General features: G+C 42.6%; 1 protein-coding gene across 5 annotated transcripts in view; it reads left to right on the top strand.

The window, feature by feature from the left end:
* VPS35L (VPS35 endosomal protein sorting factor like) overlaps nt 1-21,399 on the top strand; it is a 117,627-nt gene that overhangs the window by 89,184 nt on the left and 7,044 nt on the right. For all 5 annotated transcript variants that reach the window (XM_065411877.1, XM_065411876.1, XM_065411875.1 and 2 more), the window contains 2 exons: nt 9,397-9,515; nt 20,358-20,504. In XM_065411877.1, coding sequence (XP_065267949.1) covers nt 9,397-9,515; nt 20,358-20,504 — 266 coding nt within the window. The remainder of the gene's footprint in view (nt 1-9,396; nt 9,516-20,357; nt 20,505-21,399) is intronic.

Genomic DNA, 21,399 nt, shown 5'->3' with positions numbered 1-21,399 from the left:
TTCAATGGGCCTTGTCAAACATTTTGTTAAGAGTCCTCCGTGTATTTGTTTTAAATAATAGTATCTTATTGCAACCCACTTGTCAGAGAGTGGTACGTCCTCCTCTGTGCTCATAAGAACATAAGACTCCACAGATGATGCAAGTCTGATTCAGCTCACAGTTGGAGAGTCTGGATCTTTGAAGCAAGCTGTAGAGACTCATCCTTTTAGCTCTAGAAGTCCGTGGTTCAGTCCCCAGTGTCTGCTAAGACAGTGGCTGTTACATTAGTACAGGGATGATCCAACTCTGTAAGATCTCATACCAGTTCAGAAGTTCTTCAAAATGTTCTCACTGTCTTCCCTCTTTTCTCTCACCCCAAAGGATCATAGTTAAGGCTAAGATTTAGTCATGGGTATTTTTAGTAAAAGTCACGGACAGGTTATGAGCAATAAATAAAAATTCACAGCCCACGACCTGTCCATGACTTTTACTCTAAATACCCCTGACTAAAACTTAGCAGCTCCTGGGGCCCGGGGGTGCTGCTGCACTGGGGGCCCCTGGGACACCACTGCTCTGGGTGGGTTCCAGGGGCTGATGGCTAGTCCCTGCACTGACGGCGGGGGCTGACTGTCCCCAGCCGCCCGCTGCTCTGAGGCCCCAGGGACCTATGCTCCGAAGGCCTCCAGGGCAGTCCCTGGGACTGCTGCTGCTCCGGCAGCCCCTGAGGCCAGCTGCACCAGCAGCTGCAGAAGTCACGGAGGTCCCAGAAAGTCACAGAATCTGTGACCTCAGTGACAGACTCGCAGCCTTAATCATTATTGTTTATTTTTATCCTCACTATCTATTTCACCAATAGATTCCTTAATTGTTGAATTTGTGCAATAGATATGTTGTCATACATGACCCTCACATACCTTACCAAAGAGGTTAACATAATTTGTTTTCTATTTAAGTTCATCAGGTACATTAAGTGGGATTCCAGTGTTTACAAAAAGGCTGAAATAGCACCTAAAAGGGCCAAGAATCCAACTTTGGGGTCTATTCCATTGTGAAAGGACTGTGTTATAACTAACTGACCTGTCTCAGGAAAAATATAGACCATAATCAGTTACCTTTTGAGCTATAAACTCAACCCAGCACACCTTATCATTGTGAAAGGAGGTGCTCTTAGCATAAGAAGAGTGTCTCTAGCACACTTCTCTCTAACTATTATAACTGCTGAGGAAGGCTTTATGTTATCCCTCATCTTTTGCTATGAGGAGCCTCAAGGCTTTATCTTTGACCCTCTACTCTTCTCTGTTTTTATTTTGCTGAGACACCTCCTGGCTAGCTTCAACCTTGGATGTTACCTCTGTGCTTTTGTAACTCCACTCCATATCCCCGGGTCTTGCATTCTGATCCCTCTTATCTCCAATTTGTTGGCCTGTCTGTTCTGTGGGCTCCATAACTTCCTAGTGCTATGCCCGAAAGACTGTGTGCTGCTAGTGCTGGTGTAAGCCTACTGTAGTGTGAATTCCACACACTGCTGCAGTAAAAGCAGGAGAGAGAGGTTGCTAAGATAGGCTTGTTTGTTTAAAATCCAGACGTGAACTTGAGCATAGCTGGGTATGCGTAGGTGAAGAATTTTGTTTTGTGGACGCACTTTCCCACAGCTTGGGGATTTCCTGCCAGCTGCCTTTGTGAAGGCTTTCTCTGCAGACTGTCCATACCTCCAGGATTACTGCATTGTGGCAATGTGGAGATGGAAGAAGAAAATGACTTTTACCAATATGCCACTTATTATTTGACAGGACACAGCATCAACCACCCAATAGGAGCATCCGCTGGTCACTTCTGTTAAACTTCCCACTCTCCCTCTACTGGAATAGCCTTTTGGGTTCTGTTAGCTTTGGATTTTAGCTTTTTAGCATTTATGCTTCATCTTTTATTTTTTGAAGATCATCCTGAGGGCTGAATTCTGTTTGGTTTTGTACTTTAAGAACTTACAACTCATTAGAAAAATTAAACCTTTCTTGTAGTTAATCCTGATTAATTCTATGATATATAGTGAAGGAGACAAAAAGGAGAAAGTGAGACAAGTGGCCCATCTTTTTAAGATCAAAGAACAAGTTTATAAGAACAGCAATAATATTTTCTTTTTCTTTTCAAAGAAAATTTTTAGATGGGTGAATCAGCCTGAATAATTATACAACTGACTAGTTAGAGCAGTTCCCAGTAGAAGTAAATAGAATTTTTCAGATGAATCTCTATCAAAACTTTTAGAATTTGTTAAAACTATTTGCATTTATATGTTTAGAGGGTCTTTCTTGTTGTCTGAACTGTCAACATAGCTTAGGCTTATCAACACTTTGCATGCATATATTATTTAACAGCTCTAAACCTCAGACTTTAAAGCTCAGTCCTGCTCTAAAATTCAAGCATGTGGGGGACACATCTGATAAAATAATCTATTATGCAAACACTGTTGCCAGTTTTACAGGAGAGAGACTCAAATCCATATATTTATGAAAGCAGGTTCAAGTGGTAGTATCTGTTGTGGGAATCACCATTTAAAAACTACCGATGTATCTTGAGATTTCATAGTGGCAAACCTCAGATTATTCTAATTATAACAAATAACCAAAAAGGTCTGTTAACATTGATCAACATGTTGAATGTATCAAGTAGTGCCACTGTCAGCACTAAGGAAAAACATGTCCCATATGGAGATACTTGCCCTAAAAATGAAGTAAGTTTTGTTCTGACTCTGTTTTAAGCAGTAAGTCTTTTAGCCCCTGCAGTGCACCAAAGACTGTGTGCATTGCATACTTCAACACAGTTAAAATTTTGTGGTTGCATCAACTACACAATAGTTCTTTCAGATGTTCTCCAACTTTTGTCTCATCCTGCTAAATTCCTTGTATCATGCTAATCTTGCAAGATGTAGAAACAGAGGGAGGCTGCCCCACACCCAGTTGCTTGGAGTAGGCTGGTTTGGCTGAAGTTATCTCTTTTTAAGGTGGGGAAAATGTGTGAGGGGTTGCTCACAGCCATCTTTAACTGAGGCTTTAGCTCTTTGTGATCATGATGGGACCAGTTCTATTCCAGTTGAACGGATGGAATTTTACCATTGACCTCATTGGAAGCAGGATGAGGCCTTTATGGCCATCCCTTTGTTGGAGAGGCCCTGCTTATTCTTTTCATATGGGCTACTCTGACAGTCTAACCATAAACAGATGGTGGGTTAGAAGCTCATTGTCATTTTGTGGGATATAGAAACAAATATTCCCCTACTAGAATCTGAATCATTATAGTGGAGACATAATGCTGGAGGAGAAGGGAAGAAAGTCGTATTTTCCAGGCATTTAAAAACAAAACATATTTTTTGTAAATGCAGCTGTGTTTGGATGTGGTAATTCTATCTTCTTAAATCATAACAGGGAAGGTGGAACAGCTAGCAAAAAAACCTTTCCATGCATTGGATGAGTTCCAGTCATTGGACTTGCAGGTCTCTGACTCTGACACTTTGGACAACACTGAGGCATAATAGACTTTCAGTAAAGAGGAGAGATGCAGTTAGTGACAGCAAAGTTGAAATCCTATTTCAGGATCCATGCAAAGGAAAAGAGAGGCCCAGTTTCCCCTTTCAGCGATATCTGCACTGGTTTTCTGTTTCTAAATACCCATTTAGGAAGGGTTGACTTCTCCGAAGGAAAATTTTAAAAGTTGTGATCAGTTATAAAAATTCTGATTCTGACAGCGATAAAAAAGATGCTGCAAATGTAGTGTGCTGCAGAAAAAGGCTAAAATATAGGCAGAGAAGAGTGTCCTTTGTGGATTGTAATTGTTTGTGGTTTTTACACCTAAACTCTAAGATCTCACTCTGGCAGTTATATATTTATTTATTTTTTCATTGTATAGCTGGAACCATGAAAGTGAGGCACAGAGTGATTAAAATGTTTGAAAGTGTGGTGGTGAGTTTGTAGCAGAACTTGGAATAGAACCCAGATAGCTTGACTTTTGGTCCCCTGCTCTAAGGCTGTGCTTCCTTCTGATGATATGCTGATTTTCAAACAAAGGCAGATCTAAAATAAATACTTGAGTTCTTCTGGTGGATGGGCTACCTAGATAAAGTCACCATCCATGACCAGATGTAGCAGCCTAGCAGGAAGTTTACAGTTGAGCCAATATGGAACACCAGACTGTAGTGAAGATCTTCCTAGTCTCTTTTAGACTCCCTAAGAAAGTGAATTTATAAAAGAGTCAGAATAACACATACCTATCTCTTGGGGATGTTCTGAAATTTAAATGTTTGTAAAGTCCTATGATATCATCAAATGAAAAATGCTACGTGAAGTAGTTATTTTCCCTCTTCCCCTGGGGCAACATTTCTGTTTCTAGACAGCAGCACCATGGTTATATGGATTTCTTGGAGTGCTTGTACAAAGAAACAGAACTGGGGCTCAGAAGCTGTCGGAATGATTGTGAAGGATGTCTGGGGGACATTAGATTTTTTTTAATTCTCTTGGAGATTTGATTTATTAGAAATACCTAGATTTTGCTGAGGAAGAAAATTAAAATCAACAATGGCAGCAGTTCATTATTCTCTCAGTACAGCTTTCCATGCCTTCTTTCCTGCAGATTGTAAATAAGTGCATACAGATTATTATGTAGTCAGTAGAGAATTGTGACATGAAAGAGGATGATGCTGGATATACACAGCCAAAGAGGACTGGCCAAGACTTGCTGAGAATCTTTAATCTCATTCTACATCAACAAACATGGGACTATCCTCTTGCAGCTGCTTTTTTGTTGCATTAAAGATGCTGGTGGATTTCTGAAATGAGTTCAGCTTGCAGTGAAATAGCTTTCATGCTTGACTGGGTGCAAATACCATTCAAATGGAAGCAGTAGCAAGTACAATGAATATGGAATCTTTCATCTGGACTTAGTGGATTTTCTTCAGCCATTCATCTACTACTAAATGAAATTGTCATAAGATCCAGGGCCCTAGTGCACTGGCAATTAAGAGTTTCCGGTGCCTGTGATGCAAAATGGTGGGCACTTGAGTATTAACTCAATGGGGAGTACTGACTTCATGTGCTGGAACAGTTTTCCTGGCATCTGCAAGAAGCACATAGCATAAAATGTATCCAGGTGTTAAAATGTGTTTATACCAAATAGGCCTATATTCTGGTTTAGATAATCACACATTAGAACCTGTTAATGCTAGTATTTACCTAGCATGCTTCTTCCAATACAGAATGTTTTTTGGCAATTTATCAATTCACCGCTTCAGAATCTGAGCCCTGTGATTCCCATTGTTCTTGGCTGTGGAATTTGCCACACATACACCTCATGCCACTGAGGAATTGTGCTGGAGAATCTAGGTTTTCTTGATATTTGCAAAGTTTGTACCAAACATGAACTGAATGTAAATCAATACAGTATTACTTTCCTGCATGCAAACAAGCAGCCTGACACAATAGCTTGAAGAGATGTGAAATCACAAGGGTATCAATGTGTTAATTCTGAAACCTAGTAATGGCAATTTAAATATCAGTATTAACTATTTGGCTGCTGCTCACTTCAGCTTATAACTGAAATATCCAGCTAATGCACCGTAGCCATCATTGAATGTACTGGTAAATACTAGTGGGTAGATAATTAGAGGCACTAGTTGCTTATCGCTAAGGCTACGATTCTATCACAGAATCCATGACTTCCAGAGACTTCCGTGATATTTTTTGCTTCAGCCCTGGGGCTGTGTGGCTGGAGCTGTCCGCCAGTGGGGGCCCCAGAGCTCTCAGCTGCCGCAGGTGGCGGGGCCCCCCACAGCTGCCAGCCCCAGAGCTCTGAGCCGTGGCAGGGCCCCCTGGAGCTGCAGCAGCCATGAGTGCTGGATCCCCCCGCAACTCCCCATTTTGTCATGATTATTTTTAGTAAAAGTCAGGTCACGGGCTTCCATGAATTTTTGTTTATTGCCTGTGACCTGTCCGTGACTTACTAATAATAATCCTGCCAAAATCTTAGCCTTACTTATCGCAGATTGCTGAGGTATGGAATTAGAAGTCCAGGTCTTCCAGTCTTCCCAAAACTATTGTTTTTCAAGTCACCTGTACCTGTCCCACAACAAAGGAAGAAAGAAGAGAGGTTTCCTATTTGCATTTAAAACAAATCCCCCACCTCTGGTATATTCTAGTGTCTCAAAAGCTACAACTGTCCTTTTCCCAATTGCAAAGTTCCTTTTTCATCCTTAGCAATTTCTACAGTGCAGTTTTCAAAATCCGTGGCACGTTCAAAGATGTAAATTTTGGTGATAGTAAAAAATTATATGTAATATCAAAATACATAGCATCAAAAACTTGCTATCTGAATTTATTTAAAATAACCAAGTTTTTTGAATTTATTTGCTGCTGCAGAATTTCCAGTTTTTGCAGACATCCAGGGCCGATGCTGCAGAGTTAAGGCCTAGATCATAATTTAAACAACCCAACAAAATAAACATCTATAGAAATAAGACAAACTGCTTTTCGTCAGCAAAGTGAAATAACGTGTCTTCTGCCATATTGACTGATTGCATACATTGTATGACTAGGGTTGCCAGGTGTCTGGTTTTTGACTGGAATGCCTGGTTGAAAAGGGACCCTGGCGGTTCCGGTCAGCACTGCTAACCGGGCCATTAAAAGTCTGGTCGGTGGTGCAGCGGGACTAAGGCAGGCTCCCTGGCTCTGTGTGGCTCCTGGAAGCGGCTGGCATGTCCGGTTCCTAGGTGCAGGGGTGGCCACGGGAGCTCCACGTGCTGCCCCGGCCCCGAGCACCGGCTCCATAGCTCCCATTGGCCGGAAAACGCGGCCAACGGGAGCTACAGGGGTGGCACCTGGGGACGGGGCAGCACGCAGAGCCGCCTGGCCACGCCTCTCCGTAGGAGCCGGAGGGACGACGTGCCGTTGCTTCCAGGTGCCACCTAAGGTACGCACTGCCCGGAGTCTGCACCCGATCCCTTCCGGTGCCACAACCCCTGATCCCCTTCCCGCCCTCTGAACCCCTCGATCCCAGCCTGAAGCCCCTTCCTGCACCCCAAATCCCTCATCCCCAACCCCACCCCAGAGCCAGCACCCCCAGCCAGAGCCCTCACCTCCCCCCGCTCCCCAATCCCCATCCCTGATCCCCCTCCTGCCCTCTGAACCCCTCAGTCCGAGCCCAGAGCACCCTTCTGCACCCCAAACCCCTCATCTCCAGCCCCAGCTGGAGCCCTCACCCCGTCCCGCAACCCAACCCCCTGAGCCAGGCCGGTGAAAATGAATGAGTGAGGGTGGGGAGAGTGAGCGACGGGGGGGTGGAGTGGGTGGAGTGAGCAGGGGGTGAGGCCTCAGAGGAGAGGCGGCGCAAGGGTGCTCGGTTTTGTGCGAATAGAAAGTTGGCAACCCTAACCCCCTCCCGTACCCTAACTCCCTCCCAGAGCCCACACCCCAACCCCCAGCCCTGAGCCCCCTTCTGCACCCCAAAACCCTCATCCCTGGCCCCAACCCAGAGCCCACACCCCGCAGTCGGAGTCCTCACCCTCTCCCGCACCCCAACTCCCTGCCCCAGCCTGGTGAAAGTGAGAGAGGGTGGGGAAGAGCAAGCAACGGAGGGAGGGGATGGAGTGAGCGGAGGGAGGGTCCTCGGAGAAGGGCTGGGGGCGGAGCCTCAGGGAAGGGGGTGGGGCAAGGGTGTTCCGTTTTGTGCGATTAGAAAGTGGGCAACCCTATGTATGACAAATGACTGAATCAGATCTCCTTGATCTGTAGTCAGCTTATGTAGGTTTCTAGTGTACACTCTGTAGTGCAGTGGCTGTGTGTGTACGTCCATACTGCACCTCACAGAATGGAGCCTTGATTTCAGGTAGGGCCGGCACATACTGCACGTAGCACCATGGGGCCTTGATTTCAGATGAGGCCTGCTGGCATTACTGATAAAATAGATATTTGCCGTGGAACAAAAGCCACAGGATTTAAAAAAGGGCTAGTTTTTTGTATCAAGTCTGTGGCTGCGTAAAATGTTTGAACCCATGAGCTCTAAAATTACGTCGCTTGTGGTTTTGCTCAGCATGTATTTACTTTTCACTGCAATATTTAAAAAATAAAAATAAAACTGCAATTAATAACGGTTAAAAGCTTCTCTAGCACCAATTGAATATGGTGCATCAGTAGTGACCAGACTGACTGTTTATTCTAAGCTTTCATTTCTCGTGTTGTTTTGTCAGTATGCAAGGAAAGTAGTTTCCAAAGAGTAATAAAATAAAATAATAAAACAAAACCTTTTAAATAGATGAGTTCTCTGAGGACTGGGGATGATCTTCCTCTCCCACTCCCTGATTTCTCTAGAATATGTTTGTATTTGAAAATTCTTCTTGTAATGTATTCTCTTTAAAATGAATGTTGCTTAAAGTGGCTAGGTGAAAGAAGGCTATGTAGTTGGTATAAAACAATAGACTAATTTGAAAATTCCTGCTATTATCTGAATTTAGTCAGTATTGCTTAACTGAAAGTCATGGGCAACTTTTATTTTAGAATGCCTTACTATTTTTTAAGTATACAAATAAATATAAACCTGGTGTAAGCAACATGCATATATAATTCCAGAGTCACCTGGATAGTTGCACATATGCCTGATTTCCTTATACTTATGGGACTAGGTTTCAGAGGTATACAGGGAGCATCAGCTAGAGGGGTTAAGCATTGAAGAGAAACTGGTGTCACTTGTCCCAGTAACACATTTTATAATATTTAATGATCTGGAAAATTGGGGTGGCAATGTCAATAAGCCACATTTTTGTCCAGATTGTCAGCCTTGCATTCATGTAGTAAGTTACAAACAAAGGTATGGAACAGCTAAGTGAAAAATTTAAATGTACAGTGTACGAGGTATGTGCTACAAAATGGGCACAAGCCTTTCAGTTTTAACCAATTTTTCTGAAATTCTCTTTCCATGAACCCTATTGCTCTGACAGAGACAAGTAGCTTTTCTGCAGTTGTAAAGCGGTATGGTAATACATGAGGGCTCCAGGTTTGTGGTTGCTGGAACACTCTGCAAAACTATATGTTGGTGCTTGTATTGGATAAAGCCTAAATTGTTCATCCACTTAATCAATCCCTCTCCTATTGAAGTCAATGGCAAAACCTGTCTAACTTCAGTGGAAGCAAGGGATCTGCCTATATGGAAGATTCGTATGTTGTGCTGTATGTTGCTTTATGTTGCAGTGTGCAATTAAGATCAGCCAATGGTGGTAAAAACACAGGTGTCAAGTCTTTATGAAAGATTTCCTATGCAGGTGGGGTCATTTTTACAGCTTTAAAAACAATCTGTTTTAAATATCCAGTATTGTTTTGCAGCAAACACACTTAGATAATTATCCAAATTAAACTTAGATTTATTTATGCTTGTTTCTGCAGTTGATTCCAATGACACCCTCTATGGTGGAGACTCCAAGTTCCTGATTGAAATTAACAAGCTGTGTGAGGCGGTGATCGCTCAGATCCTGGACCATCTGAAGACCCTTGGACAGGAGGAGGTATGACTTTTCTTGTCTTATTACTGTATAATGCAACACCAAATCACTTGCAGAGACCAATAAATGAGCCTTTCCAATTGATACTCCTGGGGGAATTCTACGCCAAAAATTAAAAAATTCTGCGCACAATATTTTAAAATTCTGCAAAAGTTCTGCATATTTTATTTGTCAAAATAACGCAATATAATCACACTGGTTTCAATTATTTCAGTAATTTATTTAAATTACAATACAATGGATGGAGAATGGGAGTGGGGAGCATACAATATGCAGCCATATGCTCAGTGTTATATCATAGACAACTGAAGAGCAAGTGAGGGCTGGGGAATCAAACTCACAATTTATATTGGCTACTGACCATCTCCAGAAAGATCAGTAGCAAACAGTTCATAGAGCACATTTTGATAGGAAATTTTTTCAGTCCAGAAAGTTAGACCGGTTCTAATCACTAAAGCACCATAAGTATTTATAAGGCCATACTGTCCTTTACACCTCTCTGGCAATGTAAAGGAGTCTTAAAACTTTTACACCTGTTTTGTACTCCTGGGGGAATTCACAAAGACAATGGGAACAATTCACAAAGCAGGCAGGCTTCTACATTCTGCTCTGCCCATGCCTACCTCCTCAGAAACACCCTGAAGCCCTGCCCCTCCATGCCGAATGTGCTGCAATAGCAAGCGAGAGGGACAGAGTATCTCTTTCTCACATGCACGACTCCCCAGCCCACTCACCGCAGTGGTGATTTACATGTCTACCGGCTGCTCTGGGCACCCGAACCAATCTGCCTGCGCTGCTGGGGAGGGGTGTGTGACCGTCCTTGTGGCTTCCCTTTGCTTCCTTGTCAGAAGTCATTTTTCTGTGGGGAAGCAAAGAAATCTGTGGGGGACATGAATTCTGTGTGCACACAGTGATGCAGAATTCCCCCGGAGTAAATAATTGACAGTGCAGTATAGTGTGCTGCTGCTTTTCGAAAGCCCTGTGAATGTTTACAAAGCTGGAGAGGATTGTATGGTGTTACTTTGGTTAAAAAAAATAAACTGACATCATGTAGGCAACAGTGGGGTGAAGAGATTCAGTAATATTTATAACCCCACTATTTGTTGTTGTACTCTTTAAGAGATGGATTGTTTAGCTGCATTCTGTGCATGACATGGACAGTCAGTTGTACCAGACAGAATTGTTTTTTGCTAGGCAGTGAAAGCTGCTCTGGTGCCAACTTTGGTCCTGCTGCTTTTCTCAAGGTGTAATAATCTCTTCAGCTCCCTTCTGTTCCCATTCCCTCCCAGCTGTCACTTCACTCCTGACCTAAACCAAAGTCTCTACTTTCTCCCTAGTCCCAGTTGCTATTTTTCTCACCAGCCTAACCAGACTTCTGAAATAGGCTAATGGACAAAATGAGAATTAACCCATTAGTCTGTTCTGAGCTAAATACAGTGGAAGTTTATTTGTAAAAGCTCTGCATCCCAGAGGGTGATTAAGAATTATTTGCTTAGTTGTAGGGAGTACTTTCACTTTTACGCTATTTTGAATAATGGTTACACTAGTTAAAACAAAGCAAAAACCTTGTCGACTTACTGGATTCCTTGATTTTGGGTTTATACAGTATGTGAGATCAAAAACAGCTCTATGGGCTCATCTGTTATGGGGTAATGACTGGCATTCTCCATGTTACTGAACTCATCACCTCTGCATGAGAACAGACTATGCCCTGGTAACATGTCTGTTTCTGAGCTTCAATTCCCACAGCAACAGCTTTTTATTTATTTATTTATTTATTATTTATTTATTTATTTTTAACTATCTCTATTAGACTATTGTCTCATGTCTTATAGCCTGAAATACAGGGCAAAGTGAGTCTTTGATGGAAAGAAAATAGAGCCGAGGTCCTTCTCTTATGTCATCTTACTTGGCTTCTCGCCAAATAGGTTTCTTTTTATTTTCTCCCACTTCTGCTGGGATTACATTTTAGAAATTCTTCTAAAGAGAGAGAGAGATCCTTAAGGTTTGCCTCCAAGAATTCATTAAGCAACACACACTTGAGAGCCCAGCTACTGCTGTTAGAGTAGTATTTCCTCTGCCTTTGATATCAAATACTTTCTCATAAAACAACTGTAGAGATTCAAAATTAATAAATCCCACATTTTTACAGTGGCATATTCCAACGTACAGCATAAACTGTGTGTGTACAGTACCACAATGAAACACAGCTCTCTTTGGATGCAACAGCAAACCAGCACCCTGGGCAATGGCAAGGACATCAAAGCAACTTCTGCTCTTACGAATAGTGCCATGGGATCTTTTCAATGTGCTCACAGAACACATAGGACTGGGTTTTAAGATACTCTGTGAAATACCAAACACAGTAAACTGTCACTGTATTTACCTCACACAGGCTGAGCCTGTCCTGCTGGCGTTGAGACTTGTATTTCCAGGAAGTCTAGCTTTACAAACCTGATGCTTAGACTACTAAGAGAGTCCCTCTAGCTAATTCACTGAAGCAGGAGGTATTGTGGTCCAGTAGATAGAGGGACACTGGACTGAGAGTAAAGGGACATGAATTCTGATCCTAGCTCTGTTATTGGCAAGCTGTGTGATCTTGGACAAGTCTCGTCACTTCTGTGCCTCAGTTTCCCCAGTTGTAAAATGGGGGGATATTTGCCTTCCTTTACGAAGTGCTTTCAGATCTGTGGATGAAGAGCACTACATAGGAGCCAAGTATTTCTCTTTTTTCTTTTTTGGGAGGATAGGGGGTGTAGGGGTTGATGAGGATGATGATGATTAAAGTCACATCCTTCAGCTCTAAAGCAGTACTTGGCAGAAAATCGTCTCAGATTTTATTTTGATTACTTCAGTGTTGGCGACCTTTTATTATTTGGCTGCTCATTTACATGAACAAGCCTCTGCTGATATTGGTTTTCCTTGGTTCATTTCATTTGAAACCCATAAAAGGGAATTGATTTTCATGTAATAAAATGATTTTACCAAACTGCAATTTGAAGGAAGAGAAGTGAATCTGATGTTAACACAGTATGCTCCTCCTTTCTTCCTATATTACTTTAAAATATCTTTTAAAAATGCTGCTTCTTTTGTGAGATGTTAGTGTTTGAACTGAAATGTACAGTCCCAAATTACCCTATACAAATACAAACCATCTGTGGTCATGGGAGTGTGCCACCACACTGTTCCCTGCTTTGCATTTTTATTGCATTTTGGGTGCAATAAATGTTAAAATCCTGCCTGCTGCAGTTGGACTGAGTTGTGAACAGTCAAATGTGTGCATGTTTCATGCAGAGCCATTTGCTTTTGATCCAAATCCAAAGTGTTACAGTAGGTCTGCTGTAGGTCATTCTTGTCTTGATAGCCTCTTGTTAGGGTGTTTCTGTTCCTGTATAGACATTTGACTATTTACAGTAAGTCTCAGGGAATGATGGAAATTGGTTCCTCCAAAGCCACTTGGTATTGCTCCATTCAACCAGGAAGTGTCGCTAGAAAGTGCGTTTTCTCCCACTTCAAAAAACTGAGCGTGGGTTCACCATGTGTTGAGTAACATATAGAGCGCCAGATTAGTCAGAATTCCCCGGAACCAATGGCTCCTCAGGCTGATGCAGTTAAGGCAGTTTCATAGCCAATGTAACACCAGGAAGTGAGGTGGCCAGCGTCATGTCCGACCACCTTTGACTGCCCTAACCTGATGGATCAGGTATGCATTTTGCACCTGGGTGATAACTGGTGATGGCCTTTCAGGGCGAGATCAAGCAAGACTTGAACTCTCAACCTTTAGGATTGTAGTAAAGCTCCTTAATCTTTCAGCCACTGTACCTATTTACCTGATTAGCTCACCTAATTTTTATTTTAAAGATGTTAAAGATTTAAAGTTCTTCCTGAAACAATTCTCTATTATTGGCACTCCAGTATTGTTACTAAAGCCTTCAAACAGTAATGGCTTTGTTAGCTCCTTGGAGCAGGGAGTATGCTTCCTCCACTGTTGGGAAAGTATCTGTAAGCTATAGGAGTTGCCAGAAACAAATACCTGCAATTCTGTTTCTCCCACAGTTCCAGTTATCAAAAGTGCAAACTTCATCCTGCTCCTCATTCAAATCATACATCTCAAAGACAAGGTGAACTTACAGTGCTTTCAGAATTTCCAGCAACTTGATTAGTCTACAACCAGTTAAAATTCTTCATTCCAACATCTCATCTTGCTTCCATATCCAAAAGGTATTGAGTGGTCTCATGAGTACAGTAGTGATATGTCTAGAAAAGCAACTACTTTTTATTAAGTTGTCAGTCTGAGAAATCTAGCCAGGCCAAAGTTGTAGCTTACAGTTTTCTTGGAAGGCTTGCTCAGCGGGAAGTGTCTTGTACTGCTCTTTAATAGTGGCAAGAGTGGGAACCATCCTGATCTCCACTGACAAGGATTTCTCTGGACAAGGGCTTTCAACAAAAGTGCTTCTGAGAGTATTGCCTTGGGCTCCATCATCCATGAACCCCATGTGGCAATAGAGAGACAAATAGCTGAGTTGCTCAGCTCTCCTTTAATGAAGACTTTAAAAATTAGGGCCATGGTCTTGAAGTGTATCCTGAATCTGATCGGTAGCCAATATAGGGCTTGGATCACTGGAGTAGTATGTTCTCATTGGTCTAACCAGGAAAGGAAGCTCCTGCATGCCAAACCAGCTGGAGTTCCCATGTAGAGTGTGTTGGAGTACTCCTAGAGTGAGACTGACAAATCACAGAGTGCTGTTTCAAGGTCTGTATCCACAAGAAAGGATTTAGTCATCTGGCCATCTGAAGAAGGAATTTCTGTTTGCTGTTACTATTGAGGAGTGCAGGAGCAATGATGAGTCCAAGAGGACCCTAAGACTGTGTCCATACTACCTTAGTAAACAGGGGACTTGCACTTACAACAGTTGGCGAGTTCAGAGCTGCTGCTGGGTTATTAGTGTTTCCTCTGTTCCAATCAGCATCACCTCTTACTCAGGCTGAACTTGAGTCAGTTGTCTTATATCGAGGGGCTTTATTATCCCAAAGGGAGGATAACTGTGTAATGGCACTGTGGATTAAGTTCTGAGAGCTTGATGTTGTCTGCCTATACCATCTTATGATCTTCCCTAATTGACTAATGTGTATGATCAGGCCCCTGAGGGACTCTTGAGGAGAGGAGAAGCTGCCCATTGTGACCTCCTGAGAGGAAGGAGCACATCTAAATCCCCAAATGCCTTGTTCCTCACAGCATGAAGCTCTAAGCGAGCAGATTTCAAAAGAAGACTGGAGTGAATGCTCGGAAGCAGGGTTGCTATTGTAAGCAGTGCTAAAATGGATAATAAGACTGAAGACCAGCAAGATCACATTTTTCTCCATCGTGCCATATTAAATTAAGATATTACTCTACTCTTTGCTGGAGGGGATAGGACATGAGTGACATAAGAGGCTATGTGTTCTGCGGTTGTGTAGTTCTTTCTTTATTCCAATGTCATCTACACTGTTTCAAAGATTATGAAAAATGCCTACCAAGTGGGTACTCTCTGCTCTCTTTGGTGTGGGAACTATTAGGCTACGTCTTCACTACAGGGGGGGGTCGATTTAAGATACGCAAATTCAGCTACGCGAATAGCGTAGCTGAATTCGACGTATCGCAGCCGACTTACCCCGCTGTATGGACGGTGGCAAAATCGACCTCTGCGGCTTCCTGTCGACGGCGCTTACTCCCACCTTCGCTGGTGGAGTAAGAGCGTCGATTCGGGGATCGATTGTTGGGACGCGATAAATCGATCCCCGAGAGGTCGATTTCTACCCGCCGATTCAGGCGGGTAGTGTAGACCTAGCCTGAGTCTCATGATTTATGTGACTGCCAGAAACTTGATCTATTCCTTTCTGTTTGCTGCCCATAAATACATCCTCGTGAGTTGGAACGCCCTCCACAATTCAGTCTTGGTTATGTCTGTGGAGTTGGCAGCATGTTGACATGGATTTCTCACTCAGATTTGAGGTCAGTGCCATGTTACACAAATATTCTTGTTGATCATAATGCAGAGTGTTGCATGCCTCTCGGTTTTGTTCCTTTTTATATAGTGGCCTTTACTTCATCTTCTCTGGAGCCTGTGCATCTCTTAACTTTGCAACTTCTAACATATGATTGGATCCCCATCTCCTACTTGTACCTGTGTGCTTACCTCAAAATACTGTGAATAATGTACATCCCTTTCTTCTGACTCTGTCTTCAATGTGTTGCATCCTTTTTGAAGTGTGCTGTATGTTACCAAGTTTTTTAAAATGTTAAACAGAGTGTGGGCATGTACACATGCATATATATTGTATAGAAATACAATGTGGTGGGGATATCCAGGGGAGAGACCTTTGACCACCTCTCCTGCTCTCTGCTCAATAATCTAGCTCCACTAGGATTATTACTATCGTAAACCTGCAGGCAGTTTCAAACAGTCTCGCTTTATGTTTGGATTCAAGCAAAAATATATAGGCACAAGTGGTTAACCTAAGGTGGAAGGGGAAAATAGTCCAGATAATTTAAATACTCTAAACATTTCTGAAGTAGTTCTTTAAAATCTACAAGTACAAAATACATGGTGGAGTGGCAAAAAGGCTTTGCATCGCATTATTCTACCATCTCAAACGCATGCGGACATGCCACATCATCACATATTCTTTCTTTTTTTTTCATTTTGCCCAAAGGTGTTGGTCCTAGTGCAGTGTCCTGGCTTTATCTCAACTCTGATAGTTACTTTCTAACTACTCATAGTTTCCCGATAGTTTACTAGATATGTTGCTGCGCTTCCTGTTAGAATAGTGTTGCTGGGGCAGACTGATGGACCATGTCTGTGTCCAGAGGTGGCTACATTTCAATAGTGGATGAAATGATGCTTGAATCTAAGGCCTGGTCTACACTGGGCGGCGGTGGCGGGGGGCGGGAATCGATCTAAGTTATGCAACTTCAGCTACGTGAATAATGTAGCTGAAGTCGACGTACTTAGATCTACTCACTGCGGTGAGTCGACTGCTGACGCTCCCCCATTGACTCCGCCTGTGCCTCTCGCTCCAGTGGAGTATCGGAGTCGATGGGAGAGTGCTTGGGGGTCGATTTATCGCGTCTAGATTAGACGCGATAAATCGACCCCTGATGGATCGATCGCTGCCTGCCGAGCCGGCGGGTAGTATAGACATACCATAAGGCTGTAAAGAGCTTTGGGAGCCACTGGGATGAAAGGTGCTACAGTATATAAATGTAACTGGAAGCATTTCCTCCGTGACTGCTGCACATTACTCCCATTAACGCTAGTGGGGATTTATATACTCATTGAGTGACCCATAATTTTTGTAATAAAAGTTTTTAAGAAAGGGGTTTTCAATCTACTATTCTAAGCACCACCTCAGAATATAAAAGTAATAATCTATTGAAAAGTAGCCACTTGTACTATGTGATGACTTTAAATATTCAACCGTGTGATAGTTAAATACCCTAATGCTGCATGACCTTGCCAATTTGTTTTTTTTTTTTTTTTTGTCAGTTCTGTAAAATATCTTCCTATGTATGTAGCAGCTGAACATGCTAAATAAAGAACAGAATCGGTATGTGCAGAGCTTACATTCTAAAGGCACTTATGAATAAAATGCAGTGGCCCAAACCACACAATGACTTGTTGTCTTCATAGTTAGATGCTTCACTGACAGACCCGTTGTCCAAAGTTTTCTAAGGTAGTTTGGCATATGTTAGGTTTGGGAGAGCCTCCCAAACTAAGGAGCACCATGAATAAAAGACACAGTCACAAGTGGGAGAAAAATAGATAAAATAGTGAAGGTCTGATCCTACATTTTATTAACATGTTTGCTAGTACTTGTTACCATGAGTAATCTCACTGATTTGAAAGAGTTGGAGTGTTTGTAGGTTGGTCGCTAAATGCTTAATGATCAAGTGCTACTGCCCCCAGTGGGGGTGGGTATCTTCTCTTGTCCTTATTTAGCTGCTCAGTCCATGCCATCTCCTTTTTGATAGCGTGCATATGCAATTAGTTCTGCTGGCCGTGATAGGAAACGTTAATTTCGTTTCACTGCCACAGCAATACTGCATACTGGCCATAGAATTTACTGGCTGAATTTAGAGAGGGCTCAAGTGAAGTATGAAATTTGTTAATTAATGTGGGGGGTTGACCATGATTGTGCACTTGCTTCTAACTGCTCTTCAATTGATTCAATTACTGTAGTAGATGAGGCTCTGCCTTTTAATCAACGGTCTCTTTTCCAAGTGAGCCGAACACAAAGCACAGCTCTAGAAAAGCAATGGTAAATAAATACCTCCTCTCGGACGTGGCCTTTGATAATAGCAGTGCCTAGCAGCACAGGCATAAATAACAGTGCAAGTGGTGTCAGCATTTCCATTATGCATGCCCCCTGCTGGTGGTGATGCTAAGAGGTCTGTAGTATAGCTGTGTAAAGTTGTTCTATAAGAGACCTGATACGTTTTTGCAATTAATTTTTTAAAAAACTTGTCAGGGGGTTCTTCCCCGCTGCCTTCTGGAGCAAGGAAGCCCTCTCCCCTTTTTCTGTATCTCTTGGGAAGAGACTTAGACTTAGAATCTCCTGCACAACCCATTCTTTCCATTGCTGTCTATCCAGACCAAGATGTGACTCCATCATAAGTTGTCTCCATGATGGTAATATCCTTTTCAATTATCCTGCGATAGGTCATTCTTTGTCTTACATGACTTCTTTTTTCTCTGGGTGGAGTCCAGTCTGAAATACCTTGAGCTTCTGCTATGGGTAGGCTGCTGACAAAGCAATCTCTATCTAATTATTGAGTCCACAGTCTGGGGACCTGTGCAGCACAACACTTTCTCATTGGTTACACAATTTCTCCAATGAATTCTCAAGATTCTTCTTAAACAATGGTGGTGAAATGTATACAACTTCCTGTCATGTATTTCCACTATCTGCTACTCCTGGTGGAATGCTGCACCAAAAAGCTAAAAATTCTGCGCACAATATTTTAAAATTCTGCATATTTTATTTGTCAAAATAAGACAATATAATCATGCCAGTTTCAATTATTTTGGTAACTTATTTAAAAATACCTGTCAGTAAGTATGTCTGTAACAATACAGACAACAAAAAAGATTCAGGAAATGTTTTTTTTTTGACAAATAGATTTCTTACTAGGCATATTACTACAGAACTTTGAGTAATTCATTTAAACTACAATACAGAAACGTATTTCCCGCATGCCTCAGAAGCAGTGCAAAGGTTTGGAGAGTCAGGGGTAATGGAGAAGCTGAGGGAGAAGGAAGTAATTGCTCGGAAGGAGCCTGGGAGTGAACCAGGTGGATTGTTGGGTGTGGGTGGGAGAAGTATGGAACAGGTTTTTTTGGGGGTGGAGGGATTGTTAGGGAGTTGGGGAGCATCCCCCATGCAGACCCTGGCTAACCCCTAGCCTCTTCCAATCCGTCAGGCACATCAGGCCCTATCCCCATGTGTCCCTGCACCCGCACTCAGCCACCCCTCTCTCCTGTCCCCGTGTCCCTGCACCCCCACTTCCATTCAGCCCCTGCTCCAGTTTGTCCCCCCCACTAGCTTCTGAACTATGTGACTCCCCCCCGCAATAACTCCCTCGCTCCATCTGTCTTTTTTTCCCCACCCCCATATCCCATGCCTCCTCACCTGATCCGAGGAGTAATCTGTCATGTTTCCAGGGCTAACAATAATGTTGGGAGGACAATAGCAGTCTCATCTTCTCACTCCTCCAAATGTTTGACAGACAGGAAAATGATCTACTGCCTTTACCATTCTTGCTTTGACTTTCTTAGTGAGCTGGCCACTAGCATATATTGTACTTCCAAGATAGACAAAGTTGCCAACTCTTGTACTCTGCTCCACCAATCTCACCTCTGCCAGCATTCTCTCCTGTCTCTTGGTCTTCTGCATACTGATACAGAGTCCCACTTTGAAAGCTTTTGGGAGGAGAGGGTCAGAGGCAGTTGGGCCACAGTTCTGTAGCATATCTTACTTGCCTCTGCCTTTTATTCCCTAAAACACAATTTGACTGCTATTGCAGCCACTAGTAAGCTAAGCAGCATGGCCAGTAGCACTCCATAAGGTTTAGTGCATGGTTGCCTATGTTCCAAAGATCCTTTGTAGGATTTCCCTGACTATAAAAAGTGGGGGAAACCTCCTGGCCTCAAGAGACAGCAAGCAACTGTGGGGAGGACCTCTGGGAGGATGGTGCTGAGATCCCTGTGGAAGCTGCCATTAGGTGTGAGGGGCTAAAAGGAAGGTCAGCCTATATCCATATCACCCCAAGTCTGCTGGACTCTTATAAATATTCACAGTCCTAATATTATCTTAAAGGCACCCTGATCTCAGGTAAGTTCAGGGTTCTAGTAGAACCTTTCAAACAGCCCTGCCAGTGTGGTGGCAGAAGAGGTGCCCACGTTCAGTACTGCGAGTATGCAGTAGTGGTGGTGTTTACAGCTACAACCGTTCAGGTATCCAGAACACACAATATTACAAAAATGTACCAAGTCATTGAGCTAAACTGACACCTGATGTAGGAGCTTCTGTAACTCACACTGCTTTGGAATGGGGCTGAATGAGTAGACAGGTGGGTTTTTTTTATTTGTCCTATTTTGAGGACAAATGCATGGAGGACTAGCCCCAAAGTCCTTGCTGATATTGATAATGCTAGGCCTGTTTGTTACGGAGCATATATCTAGCTGTTGGTAAAATTCTCTAGACTGTGTGTATAATTTACAGGATATCTATATTTTGATGATCTATCAGAACTTCAGGATGGCTGTAGAATAATTGTTTGTTGTTTGTTTTGTTTTTTAATGGTAGACTCTGAAGCGCCAAAGCCAGCTGGCTCTTTACTTCTTTAATAGTATTTTAGCTCATGGAGATCTACGGAACAACAAACTAAACCAGCTTTCAGTCAATCTCTGGAACCTGGCACAGAAGCATGGCTTTGCTGACACCAAGACCATGGTAAGAATAACATGGACTGAAATGGAGTGTGCTATCTTTGGCATTAGTTCTAAGTGCCCTTCCTTTTACTCCTACTTGTGGAAAGGGTCAGTGTGACTGGGGTCCTAGTGGGGAGCCAGCTGTGGTCACTCAATTAGGGTGAACTGCAAAGAACGGGGCAGCCAAACTCCAAAAAACTGGTGGATATTCCAATACTTAGATTCACCAAGCCAGCATAAAACAGCTTCTTTATTACCTTACTGGTTACTCAGAAGTCCAAACAACACAGTTCCCTTAAAGTGATCCAGCCTCAGGCCTCCATCCAGGTACCCACGTCAAATATGATGAAAATTTCTGTAAATCTTACTTCATCATATAAAAGAAAAGGTTCTACCAATCCCAAAGGATCGGACACATTACCTCCCAGATTAATGAATGTTTCAGATCTTACCCAAATACACGCTACAGCCAATTCTTATTAACTAAACTAAAATTTTATTTAAAAAAACGAAAGAGAGAGAGTATGGTTAAAAGATCAATATACATACAGACATGAGTTCAATTCATTTAGGTGTAGATTCATGGCAGAGATGGTGAGCTTTGTGATTGCAAAGAGTTTCTTTAGAATTCAGTTCATAGGTCATAGTCCGATGTCCAAATCTCATATTCAGGGCGTACCAGCCTAACTGGGACCTCAGTCTTGCGACTCAAACTTCCCCTGACGAAGCCTAAGCAGATCTGAGATGACAGAATCAGGACCCAAGGATCTTTTATACAATTTCATGTCCTCTTTGACAAGTTGGAATTTCCTCGGGGAACAAAAGGTAATTAGGATGACTTTGAAGGAAGTCCATCACCGGTACTTAGCTATAGGAATTAACATAAGGCCATTTGCCTTTTCCTCCACCATTCACAG

The sequence above is a fragment of the Emys orbicularis genome, chromosome 10 (genome assembly GCF_028017835.1).
Source record: "Emys orbicularis isolate rEmyOrb1 chromosome 10, rEmyOrb1.hap1, whole genome shotgun sequence".
NCBI classification, from domain to species: domain Eukaryota; kingdom Metazoa; phylum Chordata; order Testudines; family Emydidae; genus Emys; species Emys orbicularis.
The sequence above is the reverse complement of the archived record's forward strand: the minus strand, read 5'-3'. Positions and strand labels throughout refer to the sequence as shown.